The 25,564-nt window shown below is 46.8% G+C and overlaps 1 protein-coding gene across 1 annotated transcript in view; it reads left to right on the forward strand.

Annotated features, from left to right (window-relative positions):
* The window catches only part of xrcc5 (X-ray repair complementing defective repair in Chinese hamster cells 5), a 388,719-nt gene that overhangs the window by 156,265 nt on the left and 206,890 nt on the right, over positions 1 to 25,564 (forward strand). The window contains exon 13 of the mRNA XM_068034693.1: positions 24,382 to 24,509. Within this exon, the coding sequence (XP_067890794.1) occupies positions 24,382 to 24,509 (128 nt within the window). The remainder of the gene's footprint in view (positions 1 to 24,381; positions 24,510 to 25,564) is intronic.

Consider the following 25,564-nt stretch of genomic DNA (forward strand, 5'->3'; position numbering starts at 1 on the left):
CTGCTTTTTGTGTACAGGACATTCATGGGCAATTTTCCACATTGCCGGGTAGATGCCATTGTTGTAGCTGTACTGGAACTGCTTGGCTAGGGGTGCGGCAAGTTCTGGAGCACAGGTCTTGAATACTGTTGCTGGAATATTGTCAGGACCCATAGCCTTTGCAGTATCCAGTGCCTTCAGTCATTTCTTGATATCACGCGGAGTGAATCGAATTGGCTGAAGTCTGGCATCTGTGATGCTGGGGATTTCAGGAGGAGGCTGAGATGGATCATCAACTCAACATTCTGGCTGAAGATTGTTGCAAATACTTCTGCCTTATCTTTCGCACTGATGTGCTGGGCTCCCCCATCTTTGAGGATGGGGATATTTGTGGAGGCACCTCCTCCAGTTAGTTGTTTAATTGTCCACCACCATTCACGGCTGGATGTGGCAGGACTGCCGGGCTTAGATCTGATGCGTTGGTTATGGGATCGCTTAGCTCTGTCCATTGCATGCTGCTTATGCAGTTTGGCACGCAAGTAGTCCTGGGTTGCAGCTTCACCAGATTGACACCTCATTTTGCGGTATGCCTGGTGCTGCTCCTGGCATGCCCTCCTACACTCTTCATTGAACCAGGGTTGTTCTCCCGGCTTGATGTTAACGCTAGAGTGGGGGATTAAGGCCTGCTCAAGTCACCAATAAAAAGCCCGACCCAAACCCGACGGAACCACACAGGACCTGAGCCCGACCCGGCCCAAGCCCGACCCAAGGAATGTTCCCTTTACTTACCTTCAGACTTCCAATCTTCAAGAAACTACAGCATGAGCGTGATGATGTCCTAGAGACGTTCACTCGCTCGCTGAGTTTCCTTCTTTGACGCCCCGGACTCGCAGCTCAGGGAAGTTTTTTTTTCTTTTAACACTTACCTTCAATTCTTGCTGTGTGTGTCTGACCCAGACCCCAGCCTGACCTGGACCCGTCCCGAGCTTGAAATCTGGACCCGGAAGAGCGGCCCGACCCGACCTGAACCGGACGCATATTGTCGGGTTCGGATCGGGTCGGGTAGCAGACCTTCAGTGCAGGATATGCCAGGCCACGAGGTTACAGATTGTGGTTGAGTACAATTCTGCTGCTGCTGATGGCCCACAGCGTCTCATGGATGCCCAGTTTTGTATTGCTAGATCTGTTCGAAATCTATCCCATTTAGCACGGTGATAGTGCCACACAACGCGATGGGCGGTATTCTCAATGTGAAGGCAAGACTTCGTCTCCACAAGGACTGTGCGGTGGTCACTCCTACCAAGACTGCCATGGGAAGATGCATCTGTGACAGGCAGATTGGTGAGGACGAGGTCAAGTATGCTTTTCCCTCTTGGATGTCTCTGAACGGACAGGGGGCTTTCTGAAGGGGGAGGGTGAACAGCCAGAGGTTGTGGTACACATCGGTACCAATGACATAGGCAGGAAGAGTGATGAGGTCCTGCAGGGGGAGTTCAGGGAGTTAGGTAGTAAGTTATAAACCTCTCGGGTTGTAATCTCTGGATTACTCCCTGTGCCACGTGCCAGTGAGGCTAGAAATAGGAAGATAGTGCAGCTAAACACGTGGCTGAGCAGCTGGTGTGGAAGGGAGGGTTTCAGATATCTGGACCATTGGGCTCTCTTCAGGGACAGATGGGACCTGTACAAGAAGGACGGGTTGCATCTAAACTGGAAGGGCACTAATATCCTGGCTGCAAGGTTTGCGAGCGTCACGCGGGAGGGTTTAAACTAGTGTGGCAGGGGGGTGGGAACCAGAGCAGTAGGACAGCTAGTGAAATAAATGAGGTGGACATAGTAAATAAGGCCAGTAGGACTAAGAGGAAGAGCAGGCAGGGAGATGTTGCTGAGCACAGCGGGACTGGTGGTCTGAAGTGCATTTGTTTCAATGCGAGAAGTATAACAGGTAAGGCAGATGAACTTAGAGCTTGGATTAGTACTTGGAACTATGATGTTGTTGCTATTACAGAGACTTGGTTGAGGGAAGGACAGGATTGGCAGCCAAATGTTCCGGGATTTAGAAGCTTCAGGCGGGATAGAGGGGGATGTAAAAGGGGAGGGGGAGTTGCATTACTGGTTAAGGAGAATATCACAGCTGTACTGCGGGAGGACACCTCAGAGGAGTCATGCAGCGAGGCAATATGGGTGGAGCTCAGGAATAGAAAGGGTGAAGTCACGATGTTGGGGGTTTACTACAGGCTTCCCAACAGCCAGCGGGAGGTAGAGGAGCAGATATGTAGACAGATTTTGGAAAGATGTAAAGGTAACAGGGTTGTAGTGGTGGGTGATTTTAACTTCCCCAATATTGACTGGGACTCACTTCTTAGTGCTAGGGGCTTGGATGGGGCAGACTTTGTGAGGAGCATCCAGGAGGGCTTCTTGAAACAGTATGTAGATAGTCCAACTGGGGATGGGGCCATTCTGGACCTGGTATTGGGGAATGAGCCCGGCCAGGTGGTCGAAGTTTCAGTGGGGGAGCATTTCGGGAGCAGTGACCATAATTCCATACGTTTTAAGGTACTTGTGGATAAGGATAAGAGTAGTCCTCGGGTGAAGGTGCTAAATTGGGGGAAGGCTAATTATAACAATACTAGGCAGGAACTGAAGAATTTAGATTGGGGGCGGCTGTTTGAGGGTAACTCAACATCTGACATGTGGGAGTCTTTCAAACGTCAGCTGTTTAGAATCCAGGACCAGCATATGCCTGTGAGGAAGAAAGACAAGTTTGGTAAGTTTCGGGAAGCTTGGATAACACGGGATATTGTGAGCCTAGTCAAAAAGAAAAAGGAAGCATTTGTAAGGGCTGGAAGGCTAGGAACAGATGAAGCACTTGAGGAATATAAGGACAGTAGGAAGGAACTTAAGCAAGGAGTTAGGAGGGCTAAAAGGGGTCATGAAAAGTCATTGGCAAACAGGATTAAGGAAAATCCCAAGGCTTTTAATACATATACAAAGAGCAAGAGGGTAACCAGGGAAAGGGTTGGCCCATTCAAGGACTGAGATGGGAATCTATGTGTGGAGCCAGAGGAAATGGGCGAGGTGCTAAATGAGTACTTGGCATCAGTATTCACCAAGGAGAAGGACTTGGTGGATGATGAGCCGAGGGAAGGGAGTGCAGATATTCTCAGTCATCTCATTATCAAAAAGGAGGAGGTGTTGGGTGTCTTGCAAAGCATTAAGGTGGATAAGTCCCCAGGGCCTGATGGGATCTACCCCAGAATACTGAGGGAGGCAAGGGAAGAAATTGCTGGGGCCTTGACAGAAATCTTTGCATCCTCATTGGCTACAGGTGAGGTCCCAGAGGACTGGAGAATAGCCAATGTTGTGCCTTTGTTTAAGAAGGGTGGCAAGGATAATCCAGGAAATTATAGGCCGGTGAGCCTTACGTCAGTGGTAGGGAAACTATTAGAGAGGATTATTCGGGACAGGATTTACTCCCATTTGGAAACAAATGAACTTATTAGCGAGAGACAGCATGGTTTTGTGAAGGGGAGGTTGTGTCTTACTAACTTGATTGCGTTTTTTGAGGAAGTGACGAAGATGATTGATGAAGGAAGGGCAGTGGATGTTATCTATATGGACTTTAGTAAAGCCTTTGACAAGGTCCCGCATGGCAGACTGGTACAAAAGGTGAAGTCATACGGGATCAGAGGTGAGCTAGCAAGACGGATACAGAACTGTCTCGGTCATAGAAGACAGAGGGTATCAGTGGAAGGGTGTTTTTCTGAATGGAGGGATGTGACTAGTGGTGTTCCGCAGGGATCAGTGCTGGGACCTTTGCTGTTTGTAGTATATATAAATGATTTGGAGGAAAATGTAGCTGGTCTGATTAGTAAGTTTGCGGACGACACAAAGGTTGGTGGAGTTGCAGATAATGATGAGGATTGTCAGAAGATACAGCAGGATATAGATCGGTTGGAGACTTGGGCGGAGAAATGGCAGATGGAGTTTAATCCGGCAAATGTGAGGTAATGCATTTTGGAAGGTCTAATGCAGGTGGGAGGTATACAGTAAATGGCAGAACCCTTAGGAGTATTGACAGGCAGAGAGATCTGGGCGTACAGGTCCACAGGTCACTGAAAGTGGCAACGCAGGTGGATAAGGTAGTCAAGAAGGCATACGGCATGCTTGCCTTCATCGACGGGGCATAGAGTATAAAAATTGGCAAGTCATGCTGCAGCTGTACGGAACTTCAGTTAGGCCACACTTAGAATATTGCGTGCAATTCTGGTCGCCACACTACCAGAAGGACGTGGAGGCTTTGGAGAGGGTACAGAGGAGGTTTACCAGGATGTTGCCTGGTCTGGAGGGCATTAGCTATGAGGAGAGGTTGGAAAAACTCGGATTGTTTTCACTGGAACGACGGAGGTGGAGGGGCGACATGATAAAGGTTTACAAAGTTATGAGCGGCATGGACAGAGTGGATAGTCAGAAGCATTTTCCCAGGGTGGAACAGTCAGTTACTAGGGGACATAGGTTTAAGGTGAGAGGGGCAAAGTTTAGAGGGGATGTGCGAGGCAAGTTTTTTACACAGAGGGTGGTGGGTGCCTGGAACGTGCTGCCAGGGGAGGTGGTGGAAGCAGATACGATAGCGAAGTTTAAGAGACATCTTGACAAATATATGAATAGGAAGGGAATAGAGGGATATGGTCCCCGGAAGTGCAGAAAGTGTTAGTTTAGGCAGGCATCAAGATTGGCGCAGGCTTGGAGGGCCGAATTGCCTGTTACTGTGCTGTACTGTTCTTTGTTCTTGTTGGTTCCCTCACCACCTGCCGCAGACCCAGTCTGGCAGCTATGTCCTTTAGGACTCGGCCAGCTCGGTCAGTAGTGGTGCGACCGAGCCACTCTTGGTGATGGGCATTGATGTCCCCCACCCAGAGTACATTCTGTGCCCTTGCCACCCTCAGTACTTCCTCCAAGTGCCGTTCAACATGGAGGAGTACTGATTCATCAGCTGAGAGAGGGCGGTAGGTGGTAATCAGCAGGAGGTTTCCTTGTCCATGTTTGGCCTGATGCCATGAGACTTCATGGGGTCCTGAGTCGATATTGAGGACTCCCAGGGCGACTCCCTCCCAGCTGAATACCACTGTGCCACCACCTTTGGGCGGTCTGTCCCTCCGGTGGGACAGGACGTACCCAGGGATTGTGATGGCAGTATCTGGGACATTGCCTGTAATGTATGATTCTGTGAGTATGACTGTGTCAGGCTGTTCGTTGACTCGTCTGTGAGATAGCTCTCCCAACATTGGCACAGATGTTCGTAAGGAGGACTTTGCAGGGTCTACAGGGCTTGGTTTGCCGTCGTCGTTTCTGGTGCCTCGGTCGATGCTGGGTGGTCCGTCCGGTTTCATTCTTTATTGACTTCGTAGCGGTTCAATACAACTGAGTGGCTTGCTAGGCCACTTCAGAGGGCATTTAAGAATCAACCACATTGTTGTGGGTCTGTTGTCACATGTAGGCCAGACCAGGTAAGGACAGCAGATTTCTTCCCTAAAGGACATTAGTGAACCCTATGGGTTTTTACAACAATCGACAATGGTTTCATGGCCATCATTAGACTAGGTTTTTAATTCCAGATTTATTAATTGAATGCAAATTCTACCTTCTGCAATGGTGGGATTCGAACCCATGTCCCCAAAGCAATACCCTGGGTCTCTGGGTTACTGGTTCAGTGACAGTACCACTACACCACCGCCTCCCCCCAAAGCAGTCCATGTCCAGATGCAGCGAGACCTGGACAACATTCAGACTTGGGCTGATCAGTGTCAAGTAGCATTCGAGCCACACAAGTGCCAGGCAATGACCATCTCCAACAAGAGAGAATCTAACCATCTCTCCTTGATATTCAGTGACATTACCATCACTGAATCGCCCACTATCTTGGGGGGAAACTGGACTGAAGCAGCCACATAAATACTGCGACTGTGGTGAGTAACCCATCTCCTGACTGCACAAACCCTGTCCACAATCTACAAGGCACAGGTCAGGATGAGTGCAGCTCCAACAACACTCAGAAACTGAATACCATCCAGGTCAAAGCAGCCCGCTCGATTGGCACCCCATCCGCCACCTTAACCACCCTTCACCACCGACACATAGTGGCAGTAGTGTGTACCATATACAAGATGCGCTTCAGCAACTCACCACGCCTCCTTCAACAGCACCATCCAAACACACGACCTCTTCCACCGAGAAGGACAAGGACAGCAGACATATGGGAACACCACCACCACCTGCAATTTCCCCTCCAAGTCACACACCATCCTGACTTGGAAATATATCGCTGTTCCTTCCCTGTCGCTGGATCAACAGCACTGTTCGTGTACCCGTACCAGATGGAGTACAGTGGTTCAAGAAGGCAGCTCATCACCACCCTCTCAAGGGTAATTAAGGATGGGCAAGAAATGTTGGCCTTGCCAGCTACATCCACATCGCATGAAAGAGTAAAAAAAACTAATTGAATTTTTTTGATGGAGTAACAGAGAAGGTTGATGAAAGGAATGAGGTGGATGTTGTCTATGTGGATTTTGAGAATGCGTTTGATAAATTACCTCAAAAGTCTGTTGAACAAAATTGAGGCTTGTGGAATAGGAGGGCCAATGTCCAATTGCATAAAAAAAATTAGCTTAAGGACAGAAAACAGCAAGTCATGGTAAATAAAATCAAAATACTGCGGATGCTGGAAATCTGAAATAAAAACAAGAAATGCTGGAACCACTCAGCAGGTCTGGCAGCATCTGTGGAAAGAGAAGCAGAGTTAACGTTTCGGGTCAGTGACCCTTCATCGGAACTGACAAATATTAGAAAAGTCACAGGTTATAAGCAAGTGAGGTGGGGGTGTGGCAAGAGGTAACAAAGGAGGTCTAGATTGGACCAGGCCGCACAGCTGACCAAAAGGTCACGGAGCAAAGGCAAACAATATGTTAATGGTGTGTTGAAAGACACACCTGCCGGACTGAACATTGAGTTCAATAATTTCAGCATGACAGCCCCCCATTTTACTTTCATTTTTAATGATTTTTTTTTCTTTCTTTTTACATTCTTTTTTGCATTTTTTACAATCTTTTTTTTTGCATTTATTTCATTTCATCTTAGTTTGTTCAGTTTGCTTACCCACTGTTTTTTTCAGGTTTTTTTTCAGGTTTGCACTTGCTGTTCAATATTCAGTGTATTCACACCTAATCTGTACTAATGCTTTGTCTTTCAACACACCATTAACATATTGTTTGCCTTTGCTCCGTGACCTTTTGGTCAGCTATGCGGCCTGGTCCAATCTAGACCTCCTTTGTTACCTCTTGCCCCACCCCCACCTCACCAGCTTATAACCTGTGACCTTTCTAATATTTGTCAGTTCCGATGAAGGGTCACTGACCCGAAACGTTAACTCTGCTTCTCTTTCCACAGATGCTGCCAGACCTGCTGAGTGGTTCCAGCATTTCTTGTTTTTAAGTCATGGTAAATGGTCGTTTTTCAGACTGGAGGATGGTAGACAGTGGTGTTCCCTAAGGGTCAATGCTAGGACCACTGCTTTTTTGGCTATATATAAATGAATTGGATCTTGGAATACAGAGTAGAATTTCAAAATTTGCCAATGATAGCAAACTTGAAGGAGCGGCAAGCAGTATGGATGATACAAACTGCCTGCAGCAGGAAATAGATAGGCGAATAGAATGGGCAGATTAGTGGCAGATGGAATTTAATACAGGTAAGTGTGAGGTGATGCATTTTGGCAGAATGGATAGGTTGAGGCAATATAGACTTAATGATGCAGTTCTAAAGAATGTGCAGGAACAAAGAGACCTGGGAATGCATGTGCATGGATCTTCTAAAGTGGCAGGACATATTGAGAGAATGGTTAGCAAAGCATATGGGCTGTTGGGGGAATGTGAGGAAGAACTCTTTTACACAGCGAGTGATAATGACCTGGAACTCGGTGTGAGACGAATGGGGTGGAAGCGGAGACAGTCAATGATTCCAAAAGGAAATGGGATGGGCTCTTGAAGGAAATAAACTTGCAAGAACAAAGAACAGTACAGCACAGGAACAGGCCATTCGGCCCTCCAAGCCTGCGCCGATCTTGATGCCTGCCTAAACTAACACCTTCTGCACTTCCGGGGCCCATATCCCTCTATTCCCTTCCTATTCATGTATTTGTCAAGATGTCTCTTAAACGTTGCTATCGTATCTGCTTCCTCCTCCTCCCCTGGCAGCAAGTTCCAGGCACTCACCACCCTCCGTGTAAAAACTTGCCTCGCACATCCCCCCTAAACTTTGCCCCTCACACCTTAAACCTATGTCCCCTAGTAACTGACTCTTCCACCCTGGGAAAAAGCTTCTGACTATCCACTCTGTTCATGCCGCTCATAACTTTGTAAACCTTTATCATGTCGCCCCTCCACCTCGGTCGTTCCAGTGAAAACAATCCGTGTTTTTCCAACCTCTCCTCATAGCTAATGCCCTCCAGACCAGGCAACATCCTGGTAAACCTCCTCTGTACCCTCTCCAAAGCCTCCACGTCCTTCTGGTAATGTGGCGACCAGAATTGCACGCCTAGTGTGGCCTAACTAAAGTTCTGTACAGCTGCAACATGACTTGCCAATTTTTATACTCAATTTTGTAGGGCTACTGGGTTCGAGTGGCGGAGTGGGACTGATAGTATTGCTCCACGGAGAGTTGGCATGGACTCGATGGAATGAATGGCTTCCTTCTATGCCATAAATGAGTTCATGACTCAGAGTTTAGGACAGAGATGAGGAGACATTTTTTCTCTGAGTGTTGTGCGACTTTGGAACTCTGCCTCAGAAGGTGGTGGAGGCGGGGTCATTGAATAATATTAAGGCAATTCTTGTTAGGCAAGGGCATCAAAGGTTATCAGGGGTAGATGGGATTATGAAATTCGAGACACAAACAGACCAGCCATGATCTTATAGAATGGCGGAGCAGGCTCGAGGGGCCGAATGGCCTACTTCTCCTCCCAATTCATATGTTTGTTAGTATGGCTCTAAAGTATTCCAAGACGATTCACAAGAGTGTAATCGGACAGAATTTGACACCGAGCCACATAAGGAGATACCTGGACAGGTGGCCAAAGTGTTAGCTTTACTGAGTGGAGTACTGCAAGGATCAGTGCTTGGGTCTCGGATATTTCCAACCTATATCAATGACTTAGCTTAAAGGGTCAGGTGTAATGTATCCAAGTTTGCCAACAATACAAAACTAGGCGGGAAAGTAAGCTGTGAGGAGAACGCAAAGGCATATCGACAGGTGATGAGTGAGTAAGCACATGGTGGATGGAATATAATCTGCGGAAGTGTGAAGTTGTACACTTTGGAAGGAAAAGTCGAAAAGCAGAATTTTTTTAAGTGATGAGAAACTGAAAAATGTTGGTATTCAGAGGGACCTGGGTGTTCCTGCGTATGAATCACAAAGTTAACATGCAGATACAGCAAGCAATTAGGAAAGTAAACAGAATGTTTGCCTTTATTGCAAAGGGATTGGAATATAAGTCTTAGAGCAAGTTTATAGGACCGCTGTAGTCCTTGGGGGGTCGGTGCACCCACAGTGCTGTTAGGAAGGGAGTTGCAGGATTTTGACACAGCGACAGTGAAGGTACGCTGATATAGTTCCAATTCATGATTGTGTGTGGCTTGGAGGGAAACTTGCAGGTGGTGGTGTTCCCATGCATCTACTGCCCTTGTCCTTTTAGGTGGTAGAGGTCGTGGGTTTGGAAGAAAAATGGGAAATGATAGACTGTGACAGGAAGGGACAGAGCATACAAATCTAAGAGTAAATTAACAGATAAGGCTAGAGGTTACAAAAATAATAAAAGGACAAAACTGAAGGCTCTGTATCTGAATGCACGTAGCATTCGAAACAAAACAGATGAACTGATCGCGCAAATAGAAATAAATAAGTACGATCTGATAGCCATTACAGAGACATGGCTGCAGGATGACATAGATTAGGAGCTGAATATTGAAGGGAACATGGCATTTAGGAAGGACAGGAAACTAGGAAAAGGTGGGGGAGTGACTCTCAATTAATAGTATTAGAACAATAGAGAGGGATGACCTAAGTTTAGGAGACCAGGATGTAGAAGCAGTTTGGGTAGAGATGAGAAATCCTAAAGGCAAGAAGTCACTTGTGGGAGTGGTGTACAGGCTGCCTAACAGCCACACTGTTGGACGGGATATAAAGGAAGAAATAATGGCAGCTTGTCGGAAAGGTACAACGATAATTATGGGGGATTTTAACCTAGATATAGACTGGAAAAATCAGATGGGCAGAGGTAACCTAGATGAGGAGTACTAGAATGTTTTCGGGATAATTTCTTGGAACAATACATTTTGGAGCCAACCAGAGAGCAGGCTATACTAGACCTGGTATTGTGCAACGAGATAGGATTAATTAATGACTTCATAGTGAAGGTGCCCCTAGGTAGCAGCGATCATGTCAGTCAGTCTATGGGACGAAAGCGGGAACAGGTTACTGAGTTGGATGATCAGCCATGATCACAATGAATGGCGGAGCAGGCTCGAAGGGCCGAATGGCCTACTCCTGCTCCTATTTTTTTATGTTTCGAAGGCCTAATCCTGCTCCTATTTTCTATGTTTCTAAACTTTAAGAAAAGCCTGTAATTGTGCAAAGATGGGAGGCAGGTCAGAAGATTGGTCAAAATATAGAAAACAGCAAAGATTGACTAAAAGATTGATAAAGGTAAAATTAGAGTAAGAGAGAAAGCTAGCAAGAAATATAAAGACAGATAGTAAGACTTTCTACAGATATTTAAAAGCGTTATCGTAGTGAGCGTTGATCCTATAGAAAGTGAGTCTGGGCAATTAATAATGGATAATAAGGAGATGGCAAATGAATTGAACAGATATTTTAAATTGGTCTTCACTATTGAGGATACAAGTAACATCCCAGTATTAGCTGTAGGTCAGGAAATGGAAGGGAGGGAGGAACTCAAGAAAATTACAATCACCAGGGAAGTGGTTCACAATATTCATTAACGACTTGGATGATGGCATAGTAAGTCATATATCCAAATTTGCTGATGATATAAAGTTAGGCGGCATTGTAGACAGTCTAGATGATAGCATAAAATTGCAAAGAGATATTGACAGACTAGGTGAGTGGGCAAAACTGCGGCAGATGGATTTCAATGCGGGCAAGTGTGAGATTATCCATTTTGGACCAAAAAAGGATAGAGCAGGTTACTTTCTAAATGGGAAGAGGTTAAGTACAGTGGATGTCCAAAGAGACTTGGGTGTTCAGGTGCATAGATCTTTAAAATGCCATGAGCAAGTGCAGAAAATAATCAAAAAGGCTAATGGAATGCTAGCCTTTATATCTAGAGGATTGGAGTATAAAGACACAGAGGTTATGCTGCAGCTGTACAAAACCCTGGTTAGACCCCACTTGGAGGACTGTGAGCAGTTCTGGGCATCACACCTTAGGAAGGATATATTGGCCTTGGAGGGAGTGCAACGTAGGTTTACAAGAATGATACTTGGACTACAGGGGTTAAGTGACAAAGAACAAAGAACAGTACAGCACAGGAACAGGCCATTTGGCCCTCCAAGCCTGCGCCGATCTTGATGCCTGCCTAAACTAAAACCTTCTGCACTTCAAGCTGTTTTCGCTAGAGTTTAGAAGGTTTAAGTGGTGATCTGATTGAAGTCTTCAAGATATTAACAGGAAAAGACAGGCTAGATAAAGATAAACTATTTCCACTGGTTGGAGATTCTAAAACTAGGGGGCATAGTCTAAAAATTAGGACCAGACGGTTCAGGAGAGATGTTAGGAAGCACCTCTTCACACAAAGGGTGGTAGAGGTTTGGAACTCGCTCCCACAAACAGCAGCAGTTGAAGCTAGAACAGTTGTTAATTTTGAATCTGAGATAGATAGATTTTTGTTAAGCAAAGATATTAAGGGATATGGGCCAAACGCAGGTATATGGAGTTAGGCCGCGAATTGGCCATGATCTCATTGAATGCCAGGACAGGCTCGAGGGGCTGAATGGCCTACTCCTGTTCCTATCTGCCTATGTTTCTACTGAACAAATATTTGGAGCGGGCTGACAAGTCCCTGGGTCCTGATGGATTTCAACCTACCGTCGAAAAAAGAAGTGACTAGTGAGATAGTTGATGCAAAAACAAGAAATGCTGGATTCACTCAGCAGGTCTGGCAGCATCTGTGGAAAGAGAAGCAGAGTTAACGTTTCGGGTCAGTGACCCTTCTTCGGAACCGGAGTTCCGAAGAAGGGTCACTGACCCGAAACGTTAACTCTGCTTCTCTTTCCACAGATGCTGCCAGACCTGCTGAGTGAATCCAGCATTTCTTGTTTTTGTTTCAGATTTCCAGCATCCGCAGTATTTTGCTTTTATTTTGAGATAGTTGATGCGTTGGTTTTAATTTTCCAAAATTCCCTTGAGTCGGGGAAGGTTCCATTAGATTGGAAAATAGTGAATGGATCTCCTTTATTCAAAAAGGGACGGAGATGGACAGCAGGAAACTACAGGTCAGTTAGCTTAACATCTATCTTAGGGAAAGTGTTAGAAACTATTATTAAAGTACTTATAGAATGGAATTTAGAAAAATTCAAGGTAATCAGGCAGAGTCAACATGGCTTTGTTAAAGGGAAATCATGTTTAACCAATTTATTGGAGTTCTTTGAGGGAGTTACATGTGCTGTGGATAAAGGGGAACCGGTGGATGTATTGTACTTAGATTTCCAGAAGGCATTTGATAAGGTGCCACATCAAAGGTTATTGCAGAAAATAAAAGCTCATGGTGTAAGGGATAACATATTGGCTTGGATAGAAGATTGGCTAGCGAACAGGAAACAGAGAGTAGGCATAAATGGGTCATTTTCTGGTTGGCAAGATGTAACAAGTGGTGTGCTACAGGGATCAGTGCTGGGGCCTCAACTTGACGCAAAGATAGGTCGGAAAGTAACTTGTGAAGAGGACATTAGGGGGCCACAAAGGGATATAAGTAGGTTAATTGAGTGGGCAAAGACCTGGCAAATGGAGTATAATGTGGGAAAGTGGGAAATTGTCCACTTTGACAGGAAGAATAAAAAAGAAGCATATTATCTAAATGGTGAGAGATTGTAGAGCTCTGAGATACAGAGGGATCTGGGTGTCCTAGTGCATGAATCACAAAAGGTTAGTATACAGGTACAGCACGTAATTAGGAAAGCTAATAGAATGTTTTCGTTTATCGCAAGGGGAATTGAATATTAAAGTAGGGAGGTTATGCTTCAGCTATACAGGGAATAGGTGAGACCACATCTGGAGTACTGTGTACAGTACGGTCTCCTTATTTGAGGAAGGATGTAAATGAGTTGGAGGCAGTACTGAGAAGGTTTACTAGACTAATACCTGGAATCGGTGGGCTATCTTACAAGGAAAGATTAGACAATCTAGGCTTGTATCCGCTGGAATTTAGAAGAGTAAGAGGCGACCTGATTGAAACATAAGATCCTGAGGGGTCTTGACAGGGTGGATGTGGAAAGGATGTTTCTCCTTGTGGGAGAATCTAGCACTAGGGGTCACTGTTTAAAAATAAGGGGTCGTCCATTTAAGACAGGGATGAGGTGAAATGTTTTTCTCTCAGAGGGTCGTGAGTCTTTGGAATTCTCTTCCTCGAAAGGCGATGCAAGCCGAGTCTTTGAATATTTTTAAAGCAGAGGTAGATAGATTCTTGATGAACAAGAGGGTGAAATGTTATCAGGGTAGGTGGAAATGTGGAATAATCAGTTGAGCCATGAACTTATTGAATGACGGAACAGGCTCGACAGGCCGAGTGGCCTACTCCTGCTCCTAATTTGTATGATCGTATGTGCTGTCAAAGGAGTCTTGGCGAGTTGCTGCAGTGCATCTTGTAGATGGTACACACTGCTGCCACTGTGCGTCGGTGGTGGAGGGAGTGAATGTTTGTGAATGGGGTGACAGTCAAGCGGACTACTTTGTCCTGGATGGTGTCGAGCTTCTTGAGTGTTGTTGGAGCTGCACCCATCCAGGCAAGTGCCTTACAAATGGCGGACAGGCTTTGGGGAGTCAGGAGATGAGTTACTCGCCGCAGGATTCCGAGCCTCTGACCTGCTCTTGAAGCCACGGTATTTGTATGGCTTCTCCAATTCAGTTTCTGGTCAATGGTAACCCCCAGGATTTTGATAGTCAGGGATTCAGTGACCGTAATGCCATTGAATGTCAAGGGGAAGTTTTTTTTTTATTCATTCATGGGATGTGGGCATTAGTGGCTATGCCAGCATTTATTGCCCATCCCTAATTGCCCTTGAGAAGGTGGTGGTGAGCTGCCTTGTTGAACCGCTGCAGTCCATGTGAGGTAGGTACACCCACAGTGCTGTTAGGAAGGGAGTTCCAGGATCTTGATCCAGCGACAGTGAAGGAACGGCGATATAGTTCCAAGTCAAGATGGTGTGTGACTTGGACGGGAACTTGCAGGTTGTGGTATTCCCATGCATCTGCTGCTCTTGTCCTTCGAGGTGGTAGAGGTTGCGGGTTTGGAAGGTGCTGTCGAAGGAGCTTTGGTGCATTGCTGCAGTGCATCTTCTAGATGGTACACACTGCTGCCACTGTGCATCAGTGGTGGAGGGAGTGAATGTTTGTGGATGGTGTGCCAATCAAGTGGGCTGCTTTGTTCTGGATGGTGTCGAGCTTCTTGAGTGTTGTTGGAGCTGCACCCATCCAGGCAAGTGGAGAGTCTTCCATCACACTCCTGACTTGTGCCTTGTAGATGGTGGACAGGCTGTGGGGAGTCAGGAGATGAGTTACTCGCTGCAGGATTCCTGGCCTCTGACCTGCTCTTGTAGCCACGGTATTTAAATGGCTACTCCAGTTCAGTTTCTGGTCAATGGGAGCCCCCAGGATGTTGATAGTGGGGGATTCAGCGATGGTAATGCCATTGAATGTCAACGGGAGATGGTTAGATTCTCTCTTGTTGGAGATGGTCATTGCCTGGCACTTGTGTGCCGTGAATGTTACTTGCCACTTATCAACCCAAGCCTGGATATTGTCCAGGTCTTGCTGCATTTCTACACGGACTGCTTCAGTATTTGAGGAGTTGCGAATGGTGCGGAACATTGTGCAATCATCAGCCAACATCCCCACTTCTGACCTTATGATTGAAGGAAGGTCATTGATAAAGCAGCTGAAGATGGTTGGGCTTAGGACACTTGGCTGAGGAACTCCTGCAGTGATGTCCTGGAGCTCAGCTGATTGACCTCCAGCAACCACAGCCATCTTCCTTTGCGCTAGGTATGACTGCAACCAGCAGAGAGTTTTCCCCCCGATTCCCATTGACTCCAGTTTTGCTAGGGCACCTTGATGCCATACTCTGTCAAATGCTGCCTTGATGTCATACTCAGTCAAATGCTGCCTTGATGTCAAGGGCAGTCACTCTCACCTCACCTCTTGAGTTCAGCTCTTTTGTCCATGTTTGAACCAAGGCTGTAATGAGGTCAGGAGCTGAGTGGCCCTGGCGTAACCCAAACTGAGCATCACTGAGCAGGTTATTGCTAAGCAGGTGTCGCTTGATGACACTGTTGATGACACCATCCTCGCTTTACTGATGATTGAGAGTAGACTGATGGGGCGGTAATTGGCCGGGTTGGACTTGTCCTGCTTTTTGTGTACAGGACATACCTGGGCAACTTTCCCCATCGCCAGGTAGATGCCAGTGTTGTAACTATACTGGAACAGCTTGGCTAGGGGTGCAGCAAGTTCTGGAGCACAGGTCTTCAGTACTATTGCCAGCATATTGTCAGGACCCATAGCCTTTGCAGTATAGGGTGGCACAGTGGCGCAGTGGTTAGCACCGCAGCCTCACAGCTCCAGTGACCTGGGTTCAATTCTGGGTACTGCCTGTGTGGAGTTTGCAAGTTCTCCCTGTGTCTGCGTGGGTTTCCTCCGGGTGCTCCGGTTTCCTCCCACAGCCAAAAGACTTGCAGGTTGATAGGTAAATTGGCCATTATAAATTGCCCCGAGTATAGGTAAGTGGTTGGGGAACATAGGGACAGGTGAGGATGTGGTAGGGATATGGGATTAGTGTAGGATTAGTATAAATGGGTGGTTAATGGTCAGCACAGACTCGGTGGGCCGAAGGGCCTGTTTCAGTGCTGTATCTCTAAAAAAAATAAATAAATCATATCCAGTGCCTTCAGTCGTTTCTTGATATCACGCGGAGTGAATCGAATTGGCTGAAGTCAGGCATCTGTAATGCTGGGGGCTGAGATGGATCATCAACTCGGCACTTCTGGCTGACGATTGTTGCAAATGTTTCTGCCTTATCTTTCGCACTGATGTGATGGGCTCCCCCATCATTGAGGATGGGGATATTTGTGGAGCCACCTCCTCCAGTTAGTTGTTTAATTGTCCACCACCATTCACGACTGGATGTGGCAGGACTGCAGAGCTTAGATCTGAGCCGTTGGTTATAGATCGCTGAGCTCTGTCTGTTGCATGCTGCTTATGCAGTTTGGCATGCAAGTAGTCCTGGGTTGTAGCTTCATCAGGTTGACACCTTATTTTGAGGTATGCCTGGTGCTGCTCCTGGCATGCCCTCCTGCACTCTTCATTGAACCAGGGTTGGTCTCCTGGCTGGATGGTAAGGGTTGAGTGGGGAATATGCCGGGCCATGAGGTTACAGATTGTGGTTGAGTACAATTCTGCTGCTGCTGATGGCCCACAGTGCCTCATGGATGCCCAGTTTTGCATTGCTAGATCTGTTCGAAATCTATCCCAATTAGCACGGTGATAGTGCCACACAACACGATGGACGGTATCCTCAATGTGAAGGTGGGACTTCGTCTCCACAAGGACTGTGCGGTGGTCACTCCTACCAGTACAGTCATGGACAGAAGCATCTGCAGCAGGCAGATTGGTGAGGACAAGGTCAAATATGTTTTTCCCTCGTGTTGGTTCCCCCACCACCTGCCGCAGACCCAGTCTAGCAGCTATGTCCTTTTGGGCTCGGCCAGCTCGGTCAATAGTGGTGCTACCAAACCACTCTTGGTGATGGACATTGAAGTCCCCCTCCCAGAGTACATTTTGTGCCCTTGCAACCCTCAGTGCTTCCTCCAAATGGTGTACAACATGGAGGAGTACTGACTCATCAGCTGAGGGAGGGCGGTAGGTGGTAATCAGTAGGAGGTTACCTTGCCCATGTTTGACCTGATTTCATGAGACTTCATGGGGTCCGGAGTCGATATTGAGGCTTACCAGGGCAACTCCCTCCCTCCTGTAGACCACTGTCCCGCCACCTCTGGTGGGTCTGTCCTACCGGTGGGACAGGACATACCCAGGGATAGTGATTGCAGTGTCTGGGACATTGTCTGTAAAGCATGATTCCGTGAGTATGACTATGTCAGGTTGTTGCTTGACTAGTCTGTGGTACTTTGGCACAAGCCCCCAGATGTTAGTAAGGAGGACTTTGCAGGGTCGACAGGGCTGGGTTTGCTGTTGTCGTTTCCGGTACCTAGGTCGATGCCGAGTGGTCCGTCCGGTTTCATTCCTTTTCATTGACTTCGTAGTGGTTAGATACAACTGAGTGGCTTGCTACGTGTTTTCAGAGGGCATGTAAGAGTTAACCACATTGCTGTGGGTCTGGAGTCACATTTAGGCCGGACCAGGTAAGGACAGCAGATTTCCTTCCCTAAAGGACATTAGTGAACCAGATGGGTTTTTACAACAATCGACAGTGGTTTCATGGCCATCATAAGACTAGTTTTTTAAAAAATTCCAGATTTATTAATTCAATTCAGATTCCACCTTCTACTGTGTGGGATTCGAACGCATGTCTCCAGATCAATACCCTAGGTCTCTGGGTTACTAGTCCAGTGATAATACCACTACACCACCGCCTCCCCTCGTTAGATGGTTAGATTCTCTCTTGTTTGAGATGGTGATTGCCCGACACTTGTGTGGCACGAATGTTACTTGCCACTTATCAGCCCAAGCCTGGATATTGTCCAGGTTGTCCAGGTCTTGCTGCATTTCTACATCGACTGCTTCAGTATCTGAGGAGTCACGAATGGTGTTGAACATTGTGCAATCATCAGCAAACAACCCCACTTCTGGCCTTATGATTGAAGGAAGGTCATTGATGAAGCAGTTGAAGATGGTTGGGCCTAGGACACTACCCTAAGGAACTGCTGCAATGATGTCCAGGAGCTGAGGTAACTGGCCTCCAACAACCAAAACCATCTTCCTTTTCGCTAGTTATGACTCCAACCAGTGGAGAGTTTTCCCCCGATTCCCATTGACTCCAGTTTTGCTAGGGCTCCTTGATGCCATACTCAGTCAAATACTGCCCTGATGTCAAGGGCAGTCACTCTCACCTCACCTCTTGAGTTCAGCTCTTTTGTCCATGTTTGAACCAAGGTTATAATGAGCTCAGGAGCTGAGTGGCCCTGCGGAACACAGACTGATAGTCACTGAGCAGGTTATTGCGAAGCAAGTGTCACTAGATAGCACTGTCGACGACACCTTCCAGCACTTTACTGATGATTGAGAGTAGACTGATGGGGCAGTAATTGGCCGGGTTGGACCTTTCCTGCTTTTTGTGTACAGGATTTTCCGAGGCAATTTTCTACGTTGCCTGGTAGATGCCAGTGTTGTAGCTGTAATGGAACAGCTTGGCTAGGGGCACGGCAAGTTCTGGAGCACAGGTCTTCAGTACTATTGCCAGAATATTGTCAGGACCCGTAGCCTTTGCAGTATCCAGTGCCTTCAGTTATTTCTTGATATCACACTGAGTGAATTGAATTGGCTGAAGATGCTGGGGACTTCAGTAAGAGGCTGAGAAGGATCATCCACTCGGCACTTCTGGCTGAAGATTGTTGAATAGGAACAGACAATGACTTAGACTTCACAATATTTAACTGGAGGAAATTACTGCTCATCCAGCACTGGATGTCAGACAAGGAGCGTGACAAATCAGAGGCAGTGGATGGGTCGCGAGAGCTGCTGCTGCAGTCGAACTGGATGTAGTCAGAATACATGTGGAAGTTGACGTCTTTTCGGATGATTTTTGCTGTGGGATAGCATGTAAGTGAGAAATAGGAGGGGGCCAAGGATGGATCTATGAAGGACTCCAAGAAATGGAAAGAGAAGCCCTTGCAGGTGATTCTCTGGGTAAGACTGGAAAGATTGGAATGGTGAGGGCAGTCCCACCCAGCTGACCAATGGAGGAGAATGTTGTGGTCAACCATGTCAAAGGCTGCAGACAGGTTGAGAAGAACGAGGAGGGATGGTATACCACATTTCTAGTCACATAGGATGTTATGACCTTGAGGGCAATTTTAATGCAGTGAGAGGGACATAAGCCTGATTGGAGAGGTTCATATGTGAAATTTGGGAAACAACAGCACATTCAAGGACTTTGGGGAGGAAAGGGAGTTTGGAGATGGAACAGTATCAGAACAGAACAATATTGAGAAATATGGTGACTGTGGAGCTCAAAGGAGAATTCTAACCCCCGTGTGTTAGCATAGCATTGTAAACTGTGAGGAGGATAGTGTGGAACTTCAAAAGGACGTAGACAAATTGATGGAATGGACGGACAGGTGGCGGATAAGACTCTAGTTCGTCCTTAGCTGGAGCATTGCATCCATTTCTGGGCACCGCACTTTAGGAAAGACGTGAGGGCATTGGAGAGAGTACAGAAAAGATTCATGAGAATGGTTCCAGAGATGAGGAACTTCAATTATGGAGGCAGATTGAAGAAGTTAAGACTGTTTTTCTTGGAGGAGAGGCTGAGAGGAGATTTGATAGAGGTATTCAAAATCATGATGGGGAGAAACTGTTTCCATTCCTGAAAGGATCGAGAACGAGAGGGCACAGCTAAGTAATTGGTAAAAGAAGCAAAAGCGACATGAGGAAAAACCTTTTCACGCGGTGAGTGGTTAAGGTCTGGAATGCACTGCCTGAGTGTGTGGTGGAGGCAGGTTCAGTTGAAGCATTCAAAAGGAACTGCAATATGCAAAAGGAAGAATATGCAGGATTATGGAGAGAAGGCAGGGGAGTGGCATTGTGAATTGCTCATTCAAAGAGCCGGTCCAGACATGATAGGCTGAATGGCCCGCCTCCTGCGCTGTCACAATTCTGTGATTCTGTGAAACTGTTTCCAGACTTCAGGGTACAGAATGTTATCATTTTTTTTTCAACAAGGAGGCATGTTTTCAGCAAATGTAGAATTGTTCTCTTCTGTTTGATACTCAATACTGAGGCACTTAGGAGCATGCAGGTGGCAGAAAGTGTCATAGACAGGAGTTGTAGAGAAGTGGTGACACCCAAGGTGCAGGCAGATAGATGGGTGACTGCTAGAAGGGGCAGGCAGTCAGTGCAGGAATCCCCTGCAGCTCTCCCCCTCTCAAACAAGTATACCATTTTGGATACTGTTGGGGAGGATGGCCTATCAGGGGAAAACAGCAGCAGCCAGAGCAGTGGCACCACGGCTGGCACTGTTGTTCAGCAGGGAGGGACAAAGCACAGAAGAGCAATAGTTATAGGGGACTCTGTCGTCAGGGGCACAGATAGGCGCTTCTGTGGATGTGAAAGAGACTCCAGGATGGTATGTTGCCTCCCTGGTGCCGGGGTCAAGGATGTCTCTGAACGGACAGGGGGCATTCTGAAGGGGGAGGGTGAACAGCCAGAGGTTGTGGTACACATCGGTACCAACGACATAGGCAGGAAGAGTGACGAGGTCCTGCAGGGGGAGTTTAGGGAGTTAGGTAGAAAGTTAAAAGACAGGACCTCTAGGGTTGTAATCTCTGGATTACTCCCTGTGCCACGTGCCAGTGAGGCTAGAAATAGGAAGATAATGCAGCTAAACACGTGGCTGAACAGCTGGTGTAGAAGGGAGGGTTTCAGATATCTGGACCATTGGGATCTCTTCAGGGACAGATGGGACCTGCACAAGAAGGACGGGTTGCATCCAAACTGGAGGGGCACAAATATCCTGGCTGCGAGGTTTGCTAGCGTCACTCGGGAGGGTTTAAACAAGTGTGGCAGGGGGGTGGGAACCAGAGCAGTAGGACAGCAAGTGAAATAAATGAGGGGGAACTAGTAAATAAGGCCAGTAAGACTAAGAGGAAGAGCAGGCAGGGAGATGTTGTGGAGCACAGCGGGACTGGTGATCTGAAGTGCATTTGTTTCAATGCGAGAAGTATAACAGGTAAGGCAGATGAACTTAGAGCTTGGATTAGTACTTGGAACTATGATGTTGTTGCTATTACAGAGACTTGGTTGAGGGAAGGACAGGATTGGCAGCTAAATGTTCCGGGATTTAGAAGCTTCAGGCGGGATAGAGGGGGATGTAAAAGGGGAGGGGAAATTGCATTACTGGTTAAAGAGAATATCACAGCTGCACTGTGGGAGGACACCTCGGAGGGGTCATGCAGCGAGGCAATATGGGTGGAGCTCAGGAATAGGAACTGTGCAGTCACGATGTTGGGGGTTTACTACAGGCCTCCCAACAGCCAGCGGGAGGTAGAGGAGCAGATATGTGGACAGATTTTGGAAAGATGCAAAGGTAACAGGGTTGTAGTGGTGGGTGATTTTAACTTCCCCAATATTGACTGGGACTCACTTAGTGCTAGGGGCTTCGATGGGGCAGAATTTGTAAGGAGCATCCAGGAGGGCTTCTTGAAACAATATGTAGATAGGCCAACTAGGGATGGGGCCGTACTGGACCTGGTATTGGGGAATGAGCCCAGCCAAGTGGTCGAAGTTTCAGTCGGGGAGCATTTCGGGAGCAGTGACTGTAATTCCATAAGTTTTAAGGTACTTGTGGATATGGATAAGAGTAGTCCTCGGGTGAAGGCGCTAAATTGGGGGAAGGCTAATTATAAAAATATTAGGCAGGAACTGAAGAATTTAGATTGGGGGCGGCTATTTGAGGGTAAATCAACATCTGACATGTGGGAGTCTTTCAAACGTCAGTTGATTAGAATCCAGGACCAGCATGTTCCTGTGAGGAAGAAGGATAAGTTTGGCAAGTTTCGGGAACCTTGGATAACGCGAGATATTGTGAGCCTCGTCAAAAAGAAAAAGGAAGCATTCGTAAGGGCTGGAAGGCTAGGAACCAACGAATCCCTTGAGGAATATAAAGACAGTAGGAAGGAACTTAAGCAAGGAGTCAGGAGGGCTAAAAGGGATTCTGAGAAGTAATTGGCAAACAAGATTAGGGAAAATCCCAAGGCTTTTTATACATATATAAAGAGCAAGAGGGTAACCAGGGAAAGCGTTGGCCCACTCAAGGACAGAGAAGGGAATCTATGTGTGGAGCCAGAGGAAATGGGCGAGGTACTAAATGAGTACTTTGCATCAGTATTCACCAAGGAGAAGGACTTGGTGGATGATGAGCCGAGGGAAGGGTGTGTAGATAGTCTCAGTCATCCCATTATCAAAAAGGAGGAGGTGTTGGGTGTCTTGCAAAGCATTAAGGTAGATATGTCCCCAGGGCCTGATGGGATCTACCCCAGAATACTGAGGGAGGCAAGGGAAGAAATTGCTGGGGCCTTGACAGAAATCTTTGCATCCTCATTGGCTACAGGTGAGGTCCCAGAGGACTGGAGAATAGCCAATGTTGTTCCTTTGTTTAAGAAGGGTAGCAAGGATAATCCAGGAAATTATAGGCCGGTGAGCCTTACGTCAGTGGTAGGGAAATTATTAGAGAGGATTCTTCGGGACAGGATTTACTCCCATTTGGAAACAAATGGACCTATTAGCGAGAGGCAGCATGGTTTTGTGAAGGGGAGGTCATGTCTCACTAACTTGATTGAGTTTTTTGAGGAAGTGTCGAAGATGATTGATGAAGGAAGGGCAGTGGATGTTATCTATATGGACTTCAGTAAAGCCTTTGACAAGGTCCCTCATGGCAGACTGGTACAAAAGGTGAAGTCACACGGGATCAGAGGTGAGCTGGCAAGATGGATACAGAACTGGCTCGGTCATAGAAGACAGAGGGTATCAGTGGAAGGGTGCTTTTCTGAATGGAGGGATGTGACTAGTGGTGTTCCGCAGGGATCAGTGCTGGGACCTTTGTTGTTTGTAGTATATATAAATGATTTGGAGGAAAATGTAGCTGGTCTGATTAGTAAGTTTGCGGATGACACAAAGTTTGGTGGAGTTGCGGACAGTGATGAGGATTGTCAGAGGATACAGCAGGATGTAGATCGGTTGGAGACTTGGGCGGAGAAATGGCAGATGGAGTTTAATTCGGACAATTGTGAGGTAATGCATTTTGGAAGGTCTAATGCAGGTGGGAAGTATACAGTAAAAGGCAGAACCCTTAGGAGTGTTGACAGGCAGAGAGATCTGGGCGTACAGGTCCACAGGTCACTGAAAGTGGCAACGCAGGTGGATAAGGTAGTCAAGAAGGCATACGGCATGCTTGCCTTCATCGGTCGGGGCATAGAGTATAAAAATTGGCAAGTCATGCTGCAGCTGTACGGAACTTCAGTTAGGCCACACTTAGAATATTGTGTGCAATTCTGGTCGCCACACTACCAGAAGGACGTGGAGGCTTTGGAGAGGGTACAGAAGAGGTTTACCAGGATGTTGCCTGGTCTGGAGGGCACTAGCTATGAGGAGAGGTTGGATAAACTCCGATTGTTTTCACTGGAACGGTGGAGGGGCGACATGATAGAGGTTTACAAAGTTATAAGCGGCATGGACAGAGTGGATAGTCAGAAGCTTTTTCCCAGGGTGGAAGAGTCAGTTACTAGGGGACATAGGTTTAAGGTGAGAGGGGCAAAGTTTAGAGGGGATGTGCGAGGCAAGGTCTTTACACAGAGGGTGGTGAGTGCCTGGAACTTGTTGCTGGGGGAGGTGGTGGAAGCAGGTACCATAGAGACGTTTAAGAGGCATCTTGACAAATATATGAATAGGATGGGAATAGAGGGATACGGTCCCCGGAAGTGCAGAAGGTTTTAGTTTAGGCAGGCATCAAGATCGGCGCAGGCTTGGAGGGTCGAATGGCCTGTTCCTGTGCTGTACTGTTCTTTGTATGAATCTGTGGAGGGAGTTAACGTTGGCACAGTTAATGTAACTGGACTGGGATCTCGGTGAAAGCTGGTTCATCGTGGAGTGAATCATAGAATCATGCAGCATACGAGGAGGCCATTTGGCCCACTGAGCTGCTTTGAAAGAGAGATCCAATTGGTCCCACTACCCTGTTATTTCCCCATAGCCCTCTAAGTTTTTTCCCTTCAAGTATTCATCGAATTCCCTTTTGAAAATTCCCACTGAATCTGCTTTCACCACCTTTTCAAGCAATGCATTTTTCCATAAAAAATGTATCCTTATCTCGCTGGCGGTTCTTTTGTCTAACAGAGGAACAGTTATCAGCTGTGGATGCTCTGATTGACTCTATGAGTTTGGTGGTGGACGATGGGGAAGAAATAGAGGATCTCTTCAAAGTCAGTAAAGTTCCCAATCCTCATTTTCAGCGGCTGTTCCAGGTAAAATAAGTTCTAAACCAGAACGCGTGTGACTTGTATGTACATGACTGTTGATAAAATTGCACTGCTTCAACACACTAGGGTGGTATGTGGGTGTCACTGGAATCATACAGTGCAGAAGGAGGTCATTTGGCCCATCTCGCCTGTGTTGGCTTTTTCAAAGAGCTATCCAGTGAGTCCCTCTCCCCTTGCTCTTTCCGCATAGTCCAGCAAATTCTCTTCTTCAAGTATGTATCCAATTCCCTTTTGTAAGTTGCTACTACATTCACTTCCACCACTCTTTCATTACAGGTCGTAACTCATTGTGTGAACAAACTCTCCTAATTTTCTGCCTGGATCTTTTTGCCAGTTATCTTAAATCTGTGCCCTCTGGTTACCCACCCTCCTGCAACTGAAAAAGTTTCTTCTTATTTACGCTGCCAGAACACCTCATAATTTTCAACAACTCTAGCAAATATCCCCTTAACCTTAAGGAGAACAACCCCAGTTTTTCCAGGCTCTTCACATAACTGAAGTCCCTCATTCCTGTTATCATTGTAGTAAAAATCTCAACATACGTACGAATTAGGAGCAGGAGCAGGCCTGCACTCTTTCTAAGTGCTTGACATCCGTCCGAAAGTGTGGTTCCCAGAATTGGACACAGTACTCCAGCTGGGACCTAACCAGTGTTTTATAAACATTTAACATAGAAAGAATAGAATTGTATTGTGCCTGGGTCGGCCGAAAAACGATCCACCTATTCTAATCCCAACTTCCAGCATTTGGTCCATAGTCCTGCAGATTACGGCACTTTAGGTGGATATCCAGATTCCTTTTGAATGAGTTGAGGGTTTCTGCCTCAACTACCCTTTCAGGCAGTGAGTTCCAGACCCCCACCACCCTCTGGGTGAAAACATTTTTCCTCATCTTCCCCTCTAATTTTTCTACTAATCACTTTAAATCTATGCCCCCCTCGTCACTGACCTGTGTGCTAAGGTAAATAGGCCCTTCACATCCACTTTTTCCAGGCCCCTCAAAATGTCGTACATTTCAATCAGATCTCCCCTCAACCTTCT

This window comes from Heterodontus francisci, chromosome 7 (assembly GCF_036365525.1).
Source record: "Heterodontus francisci isolate sHetFra1 chromosome 7, sHetFra1.hap1, whole genome shotgun sequence".
Taxonomy (NCBI): domain Eukaryota; kingdom Metazoa; phylum Chordata; class Chondrichthyes; order Heterodontiformes; family Heterodontidae; genus Heterodontus; species Heterodontus francisci.